Source organism: Idiotropiscis lumnitzeri, chromosome 9, assembly GCF_059441095.1.
Source record: "Idiotropiscis lumnitzeri isolate Australia: NSW breed Sydney's pygmy pipehorse chromosome 9, RoL_Ilum_1.0, whole genome shotgun sequence".
Lineage (NCBI taxonomy): Eukaryota > Metazoa > Chordata > Actinopteri > Syngnathiformes > Syngnathidae > Idiotropiscis > Idiotropiscis lumnitzeri.
In genome coordinates, this window is record NC_142399.1 from 1,381,053 (window position 1) to 1,399,349 (window position 18,297).

Sequence of the window (18,297 nt, forward strand, 5' to 3'; positions counted from 1 at the left end):
AAGGCAATATTATTATTATTATTATTATATATCGTGTGAGGCTTGTACCTAACAAGTTGAACATTTATTTTAGCTGCTATAGTGGACGCTTAAATATTCATGAATAATAAAGGAAGGCTTTCCTCTCTTAACTGCAGCAAAACATCTGGACAGTTTCAAACATGTTAGCAAATGACGGCTGTCCGTCTGAACATATTGTTTAGAATAATGCTCCTGGAAAATCTCAGTTTACATCACACGTCTCACATTTGGACAGACGCTGGTCGTTTAAATAAACACACTGACCATTTTGTCAAAATAAACGTATTGAAGATTCAAATCTGGTCTACTGAGGGAATTTTTGCTCACCCGGCTGGTTTGTCCTCGATGCCTTTTGTGACGCCTACTCCTCAAATAGGCTGCTGCAATTTTACGCCACTTTCATTTCATTAAAGTCTGTGTCTGCAGGTGTTAAATGTCATGTTAATTTGAATAACGCTGTGGTGACTGGCATGCATTTTCATTTTTATAAAAGCAAACTGGGAAGGCATAGTGGAGTATCAGTTCTCAGTAAATATTAGCTGTGCATCACTGCAGGCTACACGCACAAACCTTTATTATGTTTCCGAACACTTGGGTGGAGTTTTTTGCTCATCTTTGTTTGCATCTGAGCTGTAATTCTGCTGGAGTTGCATTATTAGTGTTTAGCATGTACTTTCATTGGTTTGGCTTCTATCTTGTCTTTGTTACTTCCATTAGCTTTGGCTTTAGCTTTAGCTTTTAAGGGAACTGTTTGTTCAAGAAATGAACCAGCCTTAGTTCAGTCAGCTTTTCACCAAATGCACATTTATTGTACCTGTCAACCCACTGCAATGGGTTCAAAGGTGTTCACACCCCACAACTGTAGGGGGCGCTTCAGAGCTTTTCAGAATCAGAATCAGAAATGCCTTTATTGTCATTGTACTCAAGTGTGCAACGAGATTAGAGAGCTCCCCTCTCCAGTGCAATACAACAATAATTCAGTTAAGTATATAAACTCGATAAGAGAATAGTTAGTGCAATGGGAAATAATACTGAATCGGATATATTTGTATTTGTTTGTGTGTAACCACAAAAGGTCACGTAACCTTTGGCAACTTAGTGCAAGTGAAGCTATCCAAAATGAGTATGGCAGCGTGTGTCTGTCAGGTTTCTTCGAAGGCTACACTTGGATGACGGTTTAGAATGTGGAAACGGTGCTTTCAAATATTTTCTTGTCATTTAAGCTGTTGGCAATTTCAGCCCTTGTTATTCGTTATGGACTTTATTTGTTCAAATTAGAGCAACTTGGCGGCATCTTAGTCATCTCGGCATCTTTGGGCACCAAAAACGGCAAAGAACCCCAACTACTTATTCGGTGTCTCCCTCGAATAGATTCAGCAGAAAAATGTGAATTTGTTAACGGGGAAGCACCCAAATCCCAGAGGAATATTTTATTATGTAGCTTGCCTGTTCCTGTGTCTCTCTACTAGAGTGTGTCTCTCCCCTGCAGACTGAAGCCCAGAACGACGCTGGCGTGCTGTTGACTGAGGCATCCACTAGTCAGCAGACTTTGCTGTCCCCGCCCGTGCTCCTCGATGTCCCCGTCATCACCGGCGTGGAAGAGAGCAGAGCTACGGCAGAAGCCCCCGAGGACAGGGAAGAACTGGAGTTTCCCCATGACCTGCTGCCCAGTCTGGATTTTAGCAGTGACCTTAACATCTGGGAGTCCTCACTAGGGTGAGTCTGGGATGGCAAATATTTATTGTGCAGGTTACACCATCATGATGACATTTCCGCAAAACTACGAAAAATCACCCAGCCTCATCTATCATTTTTGAATAATGAAATAATTATTTAGAGAGTGCAACAGAGCCTCTATCATCTCAACCAACTACTCACACCAGATCTCATATGTATAACTGTACATATATGTAAAAGCAGATGACTTCTGTATACGTCTATTAAGATCTCCACGGCTCTGTAGTTGATCGTTTAAGTTGAAGTGAGCAGGTCTGTCGCACGTGTTAAGTCATGGCAATCGCCTCGATTTTCTCTTGTGTGTGAACCAGTGTGTGTAATTGTCCTGGGGTTGTGTTGACAGGTTTAAGACTAGTACAGCAGAAAGTGCATATGAGCAGGAGCGCCCCCTGCTGGCTGGCTTGCAACATCACATGGAAGTCAGTCATCCTCTGCTCGTTCTAGATAGCAGGTACTGGACTCTGGCTGACGAATGCTATCATCAGAGCGCATGGACTGCTACAAAGCTAACAGAATGTTGCGTATGATATTCTGTTTGTCTTGGCTGCGTGGTTTTGTCTCGTCAACGCAGGGGTTGAGAAATGAGTCATTTTAATGCTTGGTTGATTTGGTAGTGGAGTCTTTTGTGGCGTACCTTGCTTGAATACTGGATGTATGACTCCATTGAGGGGAAAAAAATAATCTTATTCTTGTAAAGTTCAAGCAGCCCGTTTTGTGCTCCATCCTCTAATGAGAAGCGTACGGAATGCGAATGTGGAAAAAAAAGGTCATTACTGATTACAACCAATTGAAAAAGCACTATTCAGTCACGTCTTTCAGATAAAAATATGCAACTCCTTACTGTGATATTATTCTAATATTACATCACCAGACTGTACAATATGTACTGATTCCACTAGTTACCACGTTCGTTTCAACTGCGCGACGTTTGTGAGCCAATTTACGAGCCATATACTGTCGGTTTATAGAAAGCAAACATTTGCAGCCAAGTTTTAAAAATAGCTTTCATTATGATTCTGTGCAATTCTGTGCTATTGCACAATCAAATAGAATTAATTAAAAGAAGCTTTATTGTGATTTTGTTTGAACCAAAACGAAAGGTCGTTTCTGCAGGACTCACATCATCCATCCGTCGTGCCTAATTGCAGATCAGCGTGGAAATATGTCCATTAGAATAGTTTGTTTCGGACAGAGGGGATTTTAGTTGTCATCTCAACATAATAATAAATTAAATCAATTGAAATTGTCAATCAAAAAAAAAAAAAAGGACAAAAATCCGGATCTCATCTGAATATTTACAAAATCTTTTTTCTTAAATATTTCACATGTGTACCTAATGTTGTGCATTGTGAGTTTATTCAGACTGGTCATAATAAAGATAATGGTAACTTGGGGCGGTCCCTCTTGAGTCAACGAGATAATGAATTTGCTCCAAATCACGAGGTTCCGATGATCCCACAGCATTGTGTCGTAATGCTTAATTGTGGTCTAACGATTGCGATCTTAAGTTTCGTGTTTTGTTATGCTGAATGATTTTTGCACCATTTGCAATTTTGATCCTGATTGTGTAACATTTGTACCAAGGCAAGCTTTAACAATGAATGTACTTTATCCAAAAGGCTGTGGACATGTTTGTGGCATTAATGGCCTTAATTTATTAACAAGCAACTGTTTTGAAATCGCTGGTGTATGATAAGCATTTTGACCAAAGTTGCATTTGTGCGCACACGTGTGAGTGCGCTGCTTGAGCATGAGTCTCGTCGACGACAAGCGGCTTTGTGTGGCATCGTGGAATGAGCAGCTGCGTGTCTGCAAGTCGCCACTCTTAACTATGTCACCCTGCCCCGGTCTCAGGCCTGGCGGCGCCGACCCGCTCCTCGCAGATGCCCCGCTGTCGTCTCGGCTCGTTGCCACACCTCACCCAGCTGGCCAACACTTGACCCCTCCGCCGTGTGCGCTTCTCGACCGCCGGCTCTTGGCAGCCTTTCCGGAATGTGAGCAACGAATGGCCTCGCTGAGCGTCTCTCATCTCAAAGAGCCCATCGGCACCGAGCATGAAAAAGGGGACGAGGAGGATCGGAAAACTGGACAAGCGACGGTAACGAAGTGTGATGAGTCATCATCATCACTGCCTCAAATTGCAAACCAGTCTGGACATGCGAACGGCGAGCTCGTCAACAAAAGTGCACATGGAAAGAGTGAGACAGAGAGCAGCCAGACGGATACAGTTGTCTTCAGTTTCAGGGACTACATACTTGGATTAGAAAATTCTGAAGCAGAAGGAACCACAAAGGAGGATGAGCAGAATCAAACAGGTCAAGAGAAGAAATTTGAGCAAATGGCTGAAGATGCGCACGATGATTTTAAAACTGCAGATATTAGCACACAGGATTTTAATCGGGAGTTTATGGCGGGAAACGGCGATGAAACTGCTGACGTTGTTCAAGAATTTTCTGAGTCAAAAAGTCATTTTGAGAATAAAGATGTACTGGAGGAATTGCAGAAAAAGCAAGCGGGCGCAAAAAGTCACTCTGAGGGCGACACACAAATGATTTTTGCAAACAATGAACAGGACGACCCTGCTCAGAAAAGGATAAAAAAGAGAGACAAAAAGAAGCACAAGAAAAAGAAAAGGGTGGAGATCAGCAAAGAAATGCAAGCGGAGGATCGGCTCGCAGGACAAGCAGAAAAGGAATTACAGGCCGTTTCATTTGCAAATTTCGGGAATCGCAGTCACTCCGAGCCAATTGCGTCTTCAGCGTCATGCAGCGAGACGTCTCATGATGGATTTTGTCGCCCCTCCCATTCATCTCATAGCCAGCACGGTCATTTGATCGACTCGGCCTGTTCTGCATTCAGTCTTCTTCCTTCACATGCAACTCAGTCTGATGACATAAATGTCACAGATGAAAATCGCAAAAGTGACAACATCCTACAGAGGACGCCACCTACAACTGCCAGTCTCCTCAATAAGCAAAAGATAACACATGTCCAAACTACGGCTGATCGTCGAGAGAAGACGTCAGAAAAGCGATGGCATGACGATATTGTGAGCGCCGAAGCGCCGATCGGCAAACGAGAGAGCTGCTGCTTTTCCAGCATCCCAGCTTGTGTGGGAGAGCGTTGCGTTGACGAAGCTTTCGCGGAGGCTGCTGCGTTGCCACTAACAACACCCACGATGCGAGAAGTGATAAAAAGTGAGGGAGAAAGCGTGAGCTGTGATTCATGGGAGGGAGTCGCGACTGAAGCCATTGCAGACATTCACAAGGGAAAGACGGAAAGCCAACCGGAGGGAAACCAAGACACCAAGAGACTCTCGCTGAGTTCGGCAAACGATAGTGAGGACAGCTGTGACGGTAAAATGCCGCACACTTGGGCTGAGAGTAGTTCTAAAGGAGAGAAGGAGACGAGCAGTGCGGACGCGGCGATCTCGCCGGCAGAAGACGGCGACAGAGAAAAGGAGCCACTCTGGTTTGAAGACAATTTGAATCATTTTCCCCTTGAGATACTCGCTGGTGCCGATCATTCGAACGATGGTCCTGCAGGACCGGAGGGAGGAGGAGCGGCCGAGTGCAGTTCGCTCAGCCTTCCGGAGGAGGCTGCTCGAGGGCCGGCGGTCGCTGAGAAAAAGCCGAGTCCATCCGCTGATGATGTTGCAGAGTCATGTGTGAAGTCACTGAGCTGTGGTGAGACGCTCATTCCCGTCACGGAGGAGCAGCTCACTGCAGCGTTTTCACCTTCGCCACCTCGCAGCCAACAAAGCAATACAGAAAGTGGAGCCGGCACTCGGCACAATTTGAATTCCGCTTGCGAGGCGTCGGCCGTCACGGACGCCTCGCTTTCTCCTGCCGGCAACAATCAACAGGTTCAACTTGAAAGAAGCACACCCAAATCCACAACCACTAAGACACAAGTGGACATTCAAGAGACTACAAAGAGAAGTGTGGGTGAGTCTACGCGTGACAAAATTGGAGGCGACAACAGAGTTCGCTTTGTGGACGGTGTGAAAGAAGACGAGAGTGTCACGAGAGAGGTGAGAAACATGCCAGGCCTCGATTCGGAATGTGCTTCATTGCCTCCGTTGACGGTTCACGAGAGTTTGTACCATCCTGTTGTCGAGGCCAGCTATATTTACCCCGACTTCCTCAGATCGAAGAAGCCCGAAACCAGCGGGGATACATCTTTGACCAAGGACGAAGCGCCGTTTCAAATTGCCCCACCGATGTCAGAGAACGCCATTTGTTTGGATACGCAAGATAAATCCCAAAATGCCGAGAACGAGTCATCAAGTGAAGATGGAAAAAAAACAACTGAGAAAAATGTTGGCCGTACAGAAGTTTGTGATTGTCCGGAAAAAGCGTTAATTTTCACAAGTGCTGCCACCGAAACAGCAAAAAGCACCGAAGAGCCTGACGAACGCACCGATGAAGTAAATAAAACAACAACGACGCCATCAGAACAAACAAAGCGCCGAGAAAGACAAAAGTCAACAGGTGAACAGCCAGACAAAAAAACGGATCGGATGTTAACAAAGCAGCAAGAAGTTGAGATAGAAAACGACTTTGCGGTTTTGTGTCCAACACCAAAAGAGTTTAGCACACCTGAGATCAAAATGGACAGCAAAGAACCAATTGAAGCCGACAACCCAGAGGAGGCAGAAATAGATTCGTTTGTGGTCAAAGCAAGAGAAAGTTCAAGTTCTGGAAGCAATGCGACCTTTAATCCAAACCAAGACGTGTGCTCGACGTCTCCTGATGGACGGCTTGCCAGCGATCTGGATTCCATTTCGAATTCTAAAATCGGAACGTTGACCTGCTCAGTCTCTCCTCAGACGCAAGTCAAAGTCCTCAGCTGTCGGCCACCTGCTGAGTTTGAGCGACCACCTGCTCGCGCGCAGCCGATTGAATCTACAAAGAACTTCAAGTCTGTGCCTCCTGTTGGCCAAATAACAACTTGCTCAGGAGTTGCAGAGGCGATTGCCGCTGAGCAACGTGACAGAAATTCGACGCCAATGCTGCAACCTCAAGGCCTTTTGTCGAGTGACTCGGACCTCGTAGATGAATTTGAAGTTGCTCTTTCTGAAGGAATTACTGAAGACAATGCGGAGTGTGGCAGCACCAAGCCTCATATGTCTTTCGTAGATGATCAGGAACATGGAGAAAATAATGACGGGGCACAAATGAAACAAGAGCATAGAACTGACGGCGAATGTTTCACCTCGCTGCCATCTGACTGCAAATCGACGCCTTTGCGAGATGAAAAACATCGTCCGGCGTGTGTACTGGCAAACGATGCCGCAAATAAGATGACTCAAGCAACACTCGACCTCATCAATGACATCTGCCCACTCGGCTCGAACAAGCCCAAAGGGACGTGTGATGTCGAGGAGGAACAGGATATGGATGAAAAAATGTCCGCGTCACTCGATGACAAAACTGAGCAGCCGGATAATCGAAAGGAAACGGACGACGGCGGCAAACGCCATTTAGGAAATGTGACAATGCAACAGGATAAAGATTCAGATAAAGATGCTAAAGAGGGAACTGGACGTAATTCTGACAGCCAAAACACTGAATGGAATATTGTGAAGAATTTGGAAGCAGAAATGCAAAGTCAACCTCCTGATGTTCTCGACCAATATTTGCACCAAACTTTTGCAGAAATAATCGAGCACAAGGAGAACAGGGACACATCGACAGATTTCAGATCAAATCCCGAATTGAAGCGTTTGTCTGAGCAACAGGAGCAACCGCAGCATGTTTTGGTATCCAAGTTGTCCTCAGATGGATTGCCAGGCGCTCGCGTGGAAACATTTGAAGAGGGAGGAACGACGAACGGCCAAGTCAAACCCATTCAAGCTCAGTTTTCCGGCGTGACCGAGGTGGTAGGAAAAGACTGTGGATCTTTTGAGAAATCAGAAGGTCCGGGTCGGTTGTCAAGAGAAGACAGCCGTCTCACTGAACAAACAGGAGGTGGAGAGCAAGTTGAAAAGAACCGAACACAAGAAATTCCAGAAGTTGACAAAATCCTTCCTCTTGTTTGTGATTTAAGTGAGTGCAAAAAGTCACAAGGACGAACGCTTTTAGAGCAAACGGCTCGCATGGAGAAGTTGGACTTGTCCGACCATAACGATACGCATGCTTTTGAGGAGGCGGGCTCAGGAACAGATTTAATGCGTGACGAGGACATTTTGAAAAGTATGGATGGTTCCGATAAATCAGAAAGCAAGCAATCCGATTCCTCTGGAGAGCTACAAGGAAATGTTAGCGGCGATGCTGTTTCTTTTGAGCCTTTATCGGAAGATCATGATGACATTTCATCGAGTGAAAACGGGCATGTCGAGATGCAAAGAAAAATATTCAGTACTGTTGAAAAGGAACCTAGTGGCGTTCAGGCTGTGGAACCCAAAAATAGTGAAACTGAGATTTATAAAAGGCCGGATGCAATAGAGGAGACTCTTGAGTCGCAATGCAGCAATAAAAGCTCGGCCGTACAAAATGGCTCCGGAACACAAACTCCCGTAAAAGGACCTCATGCGGAGGAGACGGCAGGAGGAAACAATGTTGCTTTAGATGAAGAAAATGCTCATTTCTCAGCGAAGGGTCCACGTCAGGTTGATGTAGAAGACAACAAAGCAAGAAAAACGGATGGAGCAAAAGGAGCGGTTGTTCCTCAAGATGAAGACCCGTCATCTGCTGATGTCTCAAACCACGCTCGTCACTCTCACGCCAACTTCGGGCTTTTAAAGACGATGGAAAATGACAATGACAAAACCAGCGATCCACACGCCAACATTGGCGAAGTCACACCCGGTGTTTCATCAAAGAGCCAAGATGACGAAACGACGCTTTCTCGGGACGTGCTCGGCCAAACGGAGGAACGTCCCGATCGCATCTCCTTGCCAACTCCACCGGCCGATGATGAGGCACACCCTCCCGCCTGCCACTCCGATTTTAAACACGTGTCTGCAGACAAAGTGTTGTCTCATGTGTCGGGCAATTCCGCCGGTCTGACGACACACGAACCGGATTCCAACTGGATATCAGCTCTCAGAGAAGCTTCCCATGATCTGACTGAACGAGAGAGCGCCGAAATCCGAAGGTAAACCAAAGCGCATGAGGGGGTTGGAAATGCGTTCAGAAGTTTATACGCTACATGGCAAAAGCCTTTCGACGTGAAGAGAAGTGGAATGAACACAACACAGAAATACATTTTGAGGAACTGTCGTTTATCATTTTCCCCTCCCCCTGTAAGTCGATCTCGTTACCTTTTCAAATGGTTTCCGCGTGATGCGTCACCGTTACTCAACCGCAATAATCAACCTTTTGATAAATCACGCAAATCTGAACTGTGCATTTATTACACTTTTAAAAGCGTCATTTTTTTAATATACAAATTTAGAAGGTCTTCCCTGGAATGTGACTTGTGGTTTTCTTCATTCAGTATTTTAGATTTGTTTCGCTGCACTTTAAAGCGGTGAGACTATGCCAAAGACTTGTGCCGAGTGTTGTTGAAGAGAAAAGGCTGACAATGAATATGAATGAGGAGGTAAGTACACTGCTGCACTTTGTGTTGACGGGAGCTGAGGTCAGATGTTGGGTTCTGACGCAAGTGAAGCGGGCCTTTATAGTGAAAGGATGACATCGGCTGCGACATCTCGACACACCAAGAATGGGACTTTCTCCCGCCTTTCGCACAGCGCGCACAATTTGGCAGAACAGAACGCAACATTTCAAGCACGAGTGTACTTTAAACTTCAAATAAACGCTAATGAGCAGACGTCAGGCTGCCGGACCTCGACAAACAAACATGTCGCTCATTTGTCATCGCACGACGTAACGATTGTCGTTTTGTTTTCTCAGACCACTCCCATCTCTGGAGTCTCCTCAACAAGAGTTTCTCACTCCCAATGAGGAGGGAGCTCCTCAGGAGCCAGAACAGATCCCTCAGGAGCCAACAGACATCACAACGCGACATCCTGAAGCGGATCTTGAGGAGGTCCGAGAGGTGACGGATGTTGTCCAAAAAGTAGAGGAGCGCAAAGAAGAGCGTCCGATAAACAGTAGAGCAAAATCAGTGCATCAAACTGAACTCTCAAAAACCTCCGATGAGCTTGTGGAACCCAACGAGAGCAAAGTGGAGAAGGAATCTTCAGAAAAAATAACGGAACACTTTGGACCCAAGAAGCCGAACGGTGAACATCCAGAAGAGAATTCTGAAAAGCCGGCCGAGGAAAGAACAGAAACTGCTTGGCTGCTCCAGAAAAGTCGGTAAGTGTCGGTATAAAATAATAGCATCCATGCTTAGAACTTTGCTACGTTCTAACAGTTACTTTTTAAGTTGGTTGACCTCAAGCACGCATTGTTTCTTTGTCTCAGTCGGATAATGTTTGTTGTGCGTTTACACTAAATGCTGAAAACGAGTGATGGTTGAAAATTTCAATTTGGGTTATTGGCAAGGACACATTTTATGTTGGCTGCTCGAGCCAAGACTAAATGATGATAAGGATGACGTTGAACGAGTATCATCATCCGCAAGACTTTCTTTTCACAAGCTTTTGTAAGTGACTGCTGCAAGCGCAGCAGCCGTGCGACATGCCAGGAGAGCGCTTGTTGCCTGCCAGTCAAAGCACACGTCCTGTTCCTGCTGCCGGCCGCGTCAATATTTGGTCCGAGCAATTTGGTTGTGCGTTACTGTCCTCAGCTGGATTTAAATGGAGCAGCATTGTAGAAGTCCTCAAATGGTGGCTTGGTTGTCCTGTAGTTGGGGTCGTTATCGGAGAGTAACTGCAAACGATTTGATTGTGATTTTTAGATGATCCCAAAAATATATACCAAAAGAAAATTCCGTCCATTAAAGCTGCGTCCAGTAATTATAATTTCACAATTCAATCAATAACATTTATTAAATATGTTAAACATTTTCCATTCAGGGTTGCTGGGGAAATGATTTTGGGCAAGAGGCTGAGCATGATCCGGACTTGAATACAGAAGAGATTCTCCAATTTTTGGATAATACAAATTGTCTGCAATTTGTATTGTCCCTCGGGGGACCGCTGACCACAATTGAAGCGATATCCAATCTGGAATATACATTGCAAGGAAAAGAGCGCAGACTGCTGGACTGTCTCCTCTGATGCGTGTGCGTGTTTTCCCCGCCCCGAGTAGGCGCCTCCTCCCTGGCCTGCCTGCCCTCTTGTACTCGGGCCCTCTGAAGTCATTCGCGCAGAGCAGACAGTTGAACAAAAGCCAGAGTTCAAGACAAACACTTGAGCATGTGCTGTGTGCCGAGCGTGCATGACTGACTCGGTCAGAGCGAGCGAGTGACGACTTGGGACACACGGGATGTTGGTTTGGAACTCGACAGAAGCGTTTCCATCCATTTAGTTTGACTTCCTGTTAGGCTACCTCCATGGCAGAAATATGGGTGAGTTGGTTTTCAAATGCTGCCCCCGTTTTTTTTTTAAATATTTTATTTTTTTTTTTATTTTTTATGATGTGTGTGTGCCTGTTTAAGTAACTCCAGGTGGACGTAGCATATGGCGTGTAGGTAATTATTGTCCTCTATGACCTCACCAGATGGGCAAAGCGGAGGGTCAAGTAGAAAGACAGAAGGTCGATAAAGAGTTGAAATAACTCGCACATTTCCAACAACGTCACTTACTTGATATGCTCATGATTGCTTCTTGGTCCGAACAGTAATTCTGTTGCCGTTTCTAAACATAGACGAAGACGAATATGTATGATTTTATGTTCTTACTTTTAAAAGGAGATAGGTAGTGCTCGTACTGCAATTGTAAATAGTCTGGTTGCCATGGTAACTCTAGGTGTGTCTGCATCTAATGGCTCAAGTGAAGTGGATAATCTCACAATTTTAGGTTATGATTCAAATCTCTGCGATTTACAGGATTGGTAATAATGTGTTTCATTCCGGAACTGTCAGTCGTGTGTATGTTTATGTTGAGATGTTATCTTCAAGCCACCTTGGTTTACTTTCTCACGTGAAGTCAAGAAATGTGGTTTTCCTGATGAGATTCCCAGTAATCAACATAAGTAAACGTGTTCTGACAGCTACACCGTTTCCAGGTGTTAATAAGAGTTCTACGATCATGAAAGAAGGCGCACGTTCTCCCTTGTTGCTCTCTTTTGTTCCTCTGATTTTGAATTTAATCTGCTGCAAAGTAGAAACGGGACAGCTGTTAACTTCACATATCCGCTGACATTTATGTATACTAAAAAGGACCACAGTGCCCCAGTGTAACTTCTTCTTGATCTATTTTCCGCCTTGTTTTTGTCTGACTTTGGAGCCACGAGCAGATTGTATGACACAATGTTGTGACTTGGTTTTGTCTATTTCCAGTTTGCGCAAATGACCTTGGTGTTAAAAAAATTTGTAATGACAAACATGAAACCAATTGGGATTGGAAAAAAAAAAACAACCCCGGTGAAAATGATGGGCTCGTAATTATATTTCCTATATAACTGAAACGGGAAGTAGTAATAAATACTAATACATTTAAAACTGCCTTGTTCTTGTCAGAGCGCACACAGCTGATTGCAGAATTTGCCACACACTCACAAAAACAATTACAAGACTCCTTCAATGTAAGCTTAAGTTTAAATTTGACAGAATAGTCGGCGCCTAATGTAGTTGGCATCTTTGCCCGGCAGATCTGACGCTCCATTATCCGAAACATTCTGCAGACTCGCCCAAATATTTTTAGAGCCGAGCAGGAGGCCTGTCCCAAGTGGTAGCAGCTGCACGGGCGTCCATCGCATTACCCGTCGGATTAGAGCCGAGCACTCCTGATAAGATGAACCCGGATCAGGGCCAAATCCACTCGGCCAGGTGGCCAATCACGACCGAGTATGACACATTTGGGCAAGCGCCTCAATCCACGCGTTCGGTCCAAGTCGCGGAAGACAGACGAGAAGCGCAGTCAACTGAATGCAGTTGGAATCCAAAACCAAACGTGGGATGCTTTGAGCACGCTTGTCATTCTTCAAGTCAATATTTGGTTTAGCTGAGGTCACAGAGGTGTCGTGAGGTAAGTCTGTGCCGAGGAGAAGCGGCATCCGTTGATGATCTGTGTTGCCCCTCCCGCAGGCCCCCCCTCACTGAGCCGCCCGAGTGGAGTGCTGCCTTCCCCATAAGTTCACCCAGACACCTCCCGTCCGCTCCCCCTCCCGAGCTCCCCACCCCCCCACCTGCATCGCCTTCACCACAGACGACACCGCCTGCATCTCCTCACCAATTTCCTCTCTCGCCGGCTCCTGCCTCCCTCTCTGCACATTCCTGTCACCGGAGTGACGAACCCGGCCCCACCTCTGCATCTTCCCACCTCCTTCTAAGGTATCAACTTTTCCTGAAAGAAATCTTTTGCTCAGTGTGACATTCACAAAACTTGTTGTGTTGTGAGTGTGTTAAGTTGTTTATCGTCATGCGTGCTCTCAGCTCAGATGGTAAACATCCTCAAATGTCACACTAGTCCTTTTCGCCTGCTTGATGAAAATTGGCCATTAGCTGATCCGCCCAATTCTAATCCGGACAAATTGAATCTCCTTTAAACGTGTTAATTCCTTTTTCTTTGTGTTTTGTAAAAAAATAAATAAAAAAAAGACGACAATGTGATACTCACAATCAGTAAAAATACAGTTTCAAAAGATTTGTGTTGTGACATTGGGGCGAGTGACTAATATTTGGTTGTATTAATTTCATTTTGTCTTCTTATTGTTATTTGTATTTTGATTCATTTATAGCAATTCTCAGGAACTTAAATCACTTGGACTCTTTTCGCATTTTCATAACTTGCAAGAGATTTAAAAGGCACTACATCATGCAGTGCCTTTTACCTCCACCAGATGGAGCCTTTCCCTTTGTTCATCGACACAACCGCTCTCCTGCTACCATTGGAAACACACAAAAGCGGTCACATTTCACTTTAACATCGGTTCACACGTTTTCCAATAATGTCCTTCTTAGTATTTATCAAAACCTACAAATGATGAAATGAGATCATATCTGCACAGTTTACTGACTGCATAACTGGATAACACACACACACACACACACACACACACACACAAACAAAGACCGGGAAAATGCCACAAATCTAATGTATCCAATGTAGGAATTATTAGAGTGGTCGTGTTAATATTCAGATCTAATCTGGTCGCAGGAATTTATCCAGTAATGCCGATTAAAGTATTCTTTCGAGAGTTCATCTGTGACTGTTCTGCATGCAAAGTCCAGATAGCCCAGGTTCCCTGAAAGCACCTTTGCACCTTCAGTCTCAGGAAAGTTGATTTCTGTTTCTATTTCTCTTTCAGTACTTCTGTTTTGCTGTGACCTCGTTACTACCGAGCTCTCGCTACGCATTGTATTTTTTATGAGCCATTTCACTAGCCCTGACGTAGCGACTTAGCTTCATGCTTTCAATGGCTTTTTCCACTCTGTGAGCGCGTTTAAATTTTTTAAAATTAAAATCCTGGTAAACTTTGTATTTACACATCCTGCAGAATTGCTATGAATTGTTGCAAATTATGTCACAAATAAATTAAGATGAATTTAATATGTTAAATAGGAATGTTTCCCCTCACACCAAAAGTCGACCTCTTCACTATTTGCTTCGAAGCCTTTTTATTACAAGCACAACTAGCAAACATCTTTTTAGTGCTGGTCATAGTGACCTTAATTTCACTTGAGCCGTGTTCTAGCTGAATATTTCAGGAAAAGCTTTTTTTCTTACTTCCAATGTGTGTTGAATATTTTATTCTGTGGTCTGATTTGCATATGAGGCTAAAGGCCAAGACTCATAAATAAGAGCTCATTCATGAATAGCGCATCAGAGAAGGACATGCTTTGAACATGGAACTGGTCATGCCAATCAATAATTTCCTTTTAGCATTTGGGTAGCAGCGAGTGGGTAACATTTTCACTCTCGTCCCCTCTGGCTGTTAAAATCGACCATTAGGCCCATTGGAGAACAGAATTATGTTAATATTCCCTGAGCATCCATTAATGGATGGTCTACTTGCAAACCCTCTCCCCTTCCCCTTCGGCAAAAAAAAAAAAAAACGAAAAAAAACCTGCCACTGTTGCATGCTGTGCAGTGGAACTGAAGCGTTTCCATTTTTCAGTCAACCTATCAACGTTCCTATTTTCAGTGGGACACATGAATGCGTGCGACTAAGATTTCAAGTGCTACGGGCAGTTTGTTCTGTCCTAGAAAACCGTCATTCACGCACCTTCCCATGAATTCACAGCTGATTCATCCTCCTTAAATTTCAGAGCCCTCCCCTTTCCCATTGCTTTTCGGACGATCAATGCAAAGTTTGTGTTCCCGCTCGGATTTCATCCCACGGGACTTGTTCTAAAGCAGATGTCTAAAAATGACAAATTGGACTATATTTCTAGTCTTTCTAATAATGCCACTCAAATTTGGACCGAAAATTAGACCGGCCCACATAATGGTATTTAGAAAATGTAAACGTATTGAAGCCTTACATTCACATTTAGGGTTGAATTTTGAAACTTGCATTGGAAAATAATAATCGGATCCAAGGTTGCATGAATAATTCAAATGATTAAATGCAAGGACATTTTAAATGCAATTTTAATGGTCTCGCGAGAGGAAACAAAGTCAGTTAACCACCGCTCTTGTACACGATAAATTATTTCAAAATTGATAAATGAGTGCGCAATGTGGAGGAGATTTTCACTTGTCTGATTTGTCTCACTTTTTAATTTTGACTGAGGAAGACTTGTGTGATGTCATGCACAAAAGGCGAACGACCTTTTGTGAATTTTGTGTTTTGAAATATTTGCTTGCGGCAGCACGGTGGAAGAGTGGCGAGCCCACCCGCCTCACAGGTTTGAGTTTTCCCGAACATTCAAACAACGTGCATGTTAGGTTCACTGAATAGAAAATTGTCTGGCTCAGACATGATTGTGGTTGATGGAAAAAGGGGCTCAAATATTATTTCACGCAGCTTCTGGATGAAAACGAAGGATTTCGGTTCAGCGGCATCATTTCTAAAGGAAGCTGTAGAAGGAAGCCTCTGTGTCTGTTTATGCTGATTCTATTGTTCCAACACCCCCCCCCCCCCGAATGGCTTTGGTAGTCGTCCGGAAAAAGGCTGCTTGTCTTTTTAAAGGTGCAGGCGTCTGCTGCTGTTGTTGGGAGGGGGCGGGGGGTGGGGGGGGGTCGTCATAAGCAAAAGAAAGGGGGAGGAGTCAAGTGTGTGCAGCGTCACAGCTCAAACAGAGACGTCTCATCCACACATGCGAGACGACAAGAATCTGGATTGTTTTGGATTTGTCTCTCCTTCTACTTGAATGGATCGGCATCATTTTACAGATGAACTACTTGGAAAGCGGATCATGTCCACAATGTGTGCGGGAGCTCAGGTTGTGTGGCGCTGTGCCTAAATTGACAAGCGTTTAATTGTTGATTTGATGCGAGGAGCGGGACGAGGTCATTCTCTGCAGTGCAGCGTTACGAGCTGCCTCTCTCCTCTGTTGGCACATTGCTGCGAGGATCGCAACACTCGGAAGGGGGTGTTTTCGAGGGACCAGGTGGATGTGGACGGCGGCTGAAGTGCGAGCACAGGTGGGGGGAGCAGAGTTCGCCGAGAATGGGAGCCAACGAATCCACGGAGCAAGGGCAGACCTTCTGTCCTACTCAAGAACACATGTGAGTCTCAAGCTTCCAGTTCTCACAAATTTCGGGCTATTTATTTATTTTCTGCCTGGATATTACTCGAGCTGCATGCAGCAGCCCAGCGTACAGATCTTTGTTGCCATTTGTTTTTTTTGCCATGTAAATAAAAAGATGAGCGCACATGCGCAGTCACTTGCACAAGTGAATCATTTATATTATGGACGAGGCAAGCCAGATGGAAGCAGTGATGGGCTGGTGGGCTGATGTTTTGTTGTTGCTGGGAGCAGGAGCCAGCGCTGAAATGGAGCACGATGTGCAGGAATATGAGAGAGTTAGAGACAGGACAAGAACGCTCCACTTAGTTTTATTTATAGCTCAGACACTTCTGCGCTGGAGAGCAAGGGCCCATGCAGAGAGATGGGGGAAGGTGTCATTTATAATGTCGGGATGAATGATTTATCACAGGAAAGCTTTGTTAAATATGCACTGAAGACTTTAATTCACATCAATGAATATTTTAGTGTGCTCACAGTAAATTAGTTGCAAAATCAAAGTGCTCTTGTGCTTTTATTTGAGACGAATCCAAAATCAGATCTCTGTCTTGATGGATGTTGGGAATTGTGTCCCTGTACCTCCAATCTGATCTCATGATCACAATGGTACTTTTCTTAACCATCTCCTTGCAGCTCACACAGCACTGTGCCATCTTTCTGCTCTCAATATGTTTCCTAGTCCTTATTGTACAGGGTCATAATAAGCAGTAGCGCCCTCTGCTGGTACATTCGCGTCTAATTTATAGTACAAGCGCCATTGAAGAATCGACACAGTTAAATCAATACTAGCATGAAGTGCAATTTGAACCGTGTAGTTACTAGTTAGTAAGGACAGTTATTGTAATGCACATTTTAAGACACCCTACTAATATAGCGGTGCGCAGAAATAAGCATTGAAGGATATGTAGCAGACTTAAGATAGACGCAGGTACTCGGGAAGGTGGAAATTCAGGCAAGAGTCAATACAATGCAAGACAATACTTTCGTGTGTCTGTCTGAGGCGCAGCACCTTCCTCTACTGAGCGTCTGTCTCTAAGCAGGCAGGCTGTCTCCCCTCACAACATTGGCCGTCGCTTTGTTTCTTTAGGTTTGACCACGCGCTTTGACACGTTGTTTGCCCACATGCTGTCTTTCCTGTGGGCATGTTTTGTCTGCGGTTTCAACCATTGCAAAATTGTTTTACAACGCTAAATGCATTGTCAGATGCGTAAGATTCACGTCATGTCTGTTGACTGAAGTATCATTTTCATACACATCTTTAATTATAGAAACTATAGTACAATATGATTCATTTTCACGTCTGTGTTGTGTACTAAAATCTTTGTAGACTGAAATCTAAACATGCATTGATTGGATAGACGTTCCAGGTCCATGTTTTGTTGTTTTCCGATACATGCATGTGTGTGCACTGTGCAGCCAGACAGTTTGCCTCCACCATCGTGAAACATATGCTGACAACTCCAGTTACCATAGCAACCTCAGTTATGCAGTTGCAGGGGGGAAAAAAGGTGCCCGAAAGGAGACAAATTGGGCTTTAAAATGTGCTATAATCAGCTTGAACACGCGATTTTTATTTCACTCTATAGCTTCGTCGCAATCCAAAGGTTGCGGGTTCAAATCTCTGCTCAGGCCATTTAGTGAGTTATTATGCCCTTGCTCTTGACGGGCTTGGGTTGTGTTTCTCTGGGAGCGCTTTATTTGCCAATCTTCATTTTTATTGTCCATTTGGGACCGCACAATCAACCGCGCACGCCATTGGCTCCGTCCCAACAAGACAAAGGGTGCGTCTGTGACCATGGTAACTTCAGCTCTTATATTGTGAAA

General features: G+C 44.6%; 1 protein-coding gene across 4 annotated transcripts in view; it reads left to right on the forward strand.

The window, feature by feature from the left end:
* tacc2 (transforming, acidic coiled-coil containing protein 2) overlaps positions 1–18,297 on the forward strand; it is a 39,732-nt gene that overhangs the window by 6,730 nt on the left and 14,705 nt on the right. For 3 of the 4 annotated variants that reach the window (XM_088304253.1, XM_088304254.1, XM_088304255.1), the window contains exons 1-3: positions 3,749–8,859; positions 9,621–10,028; positions 12,865–13,110. In XM_088304253.1, the coding sequence (XP_088160379.1) occupies positions 3,764–8,859; positions 9,621–10,028; positions 12,865–13,110 (5,750 nt within the window). In that variant the 5' untranslated portion in view covers positions 3,749–3,763. Of the gene's footprint in view, positions 1–1,510; positions 1,738–2,101; positions 2,210–3,612; positions 8,860–9,620; positions 10,029–12,864; positions 13,111–18,297 lie in introns of those variants that run through there. The other variant, XM_088304256.1, reaches the window with a different exon arrangement.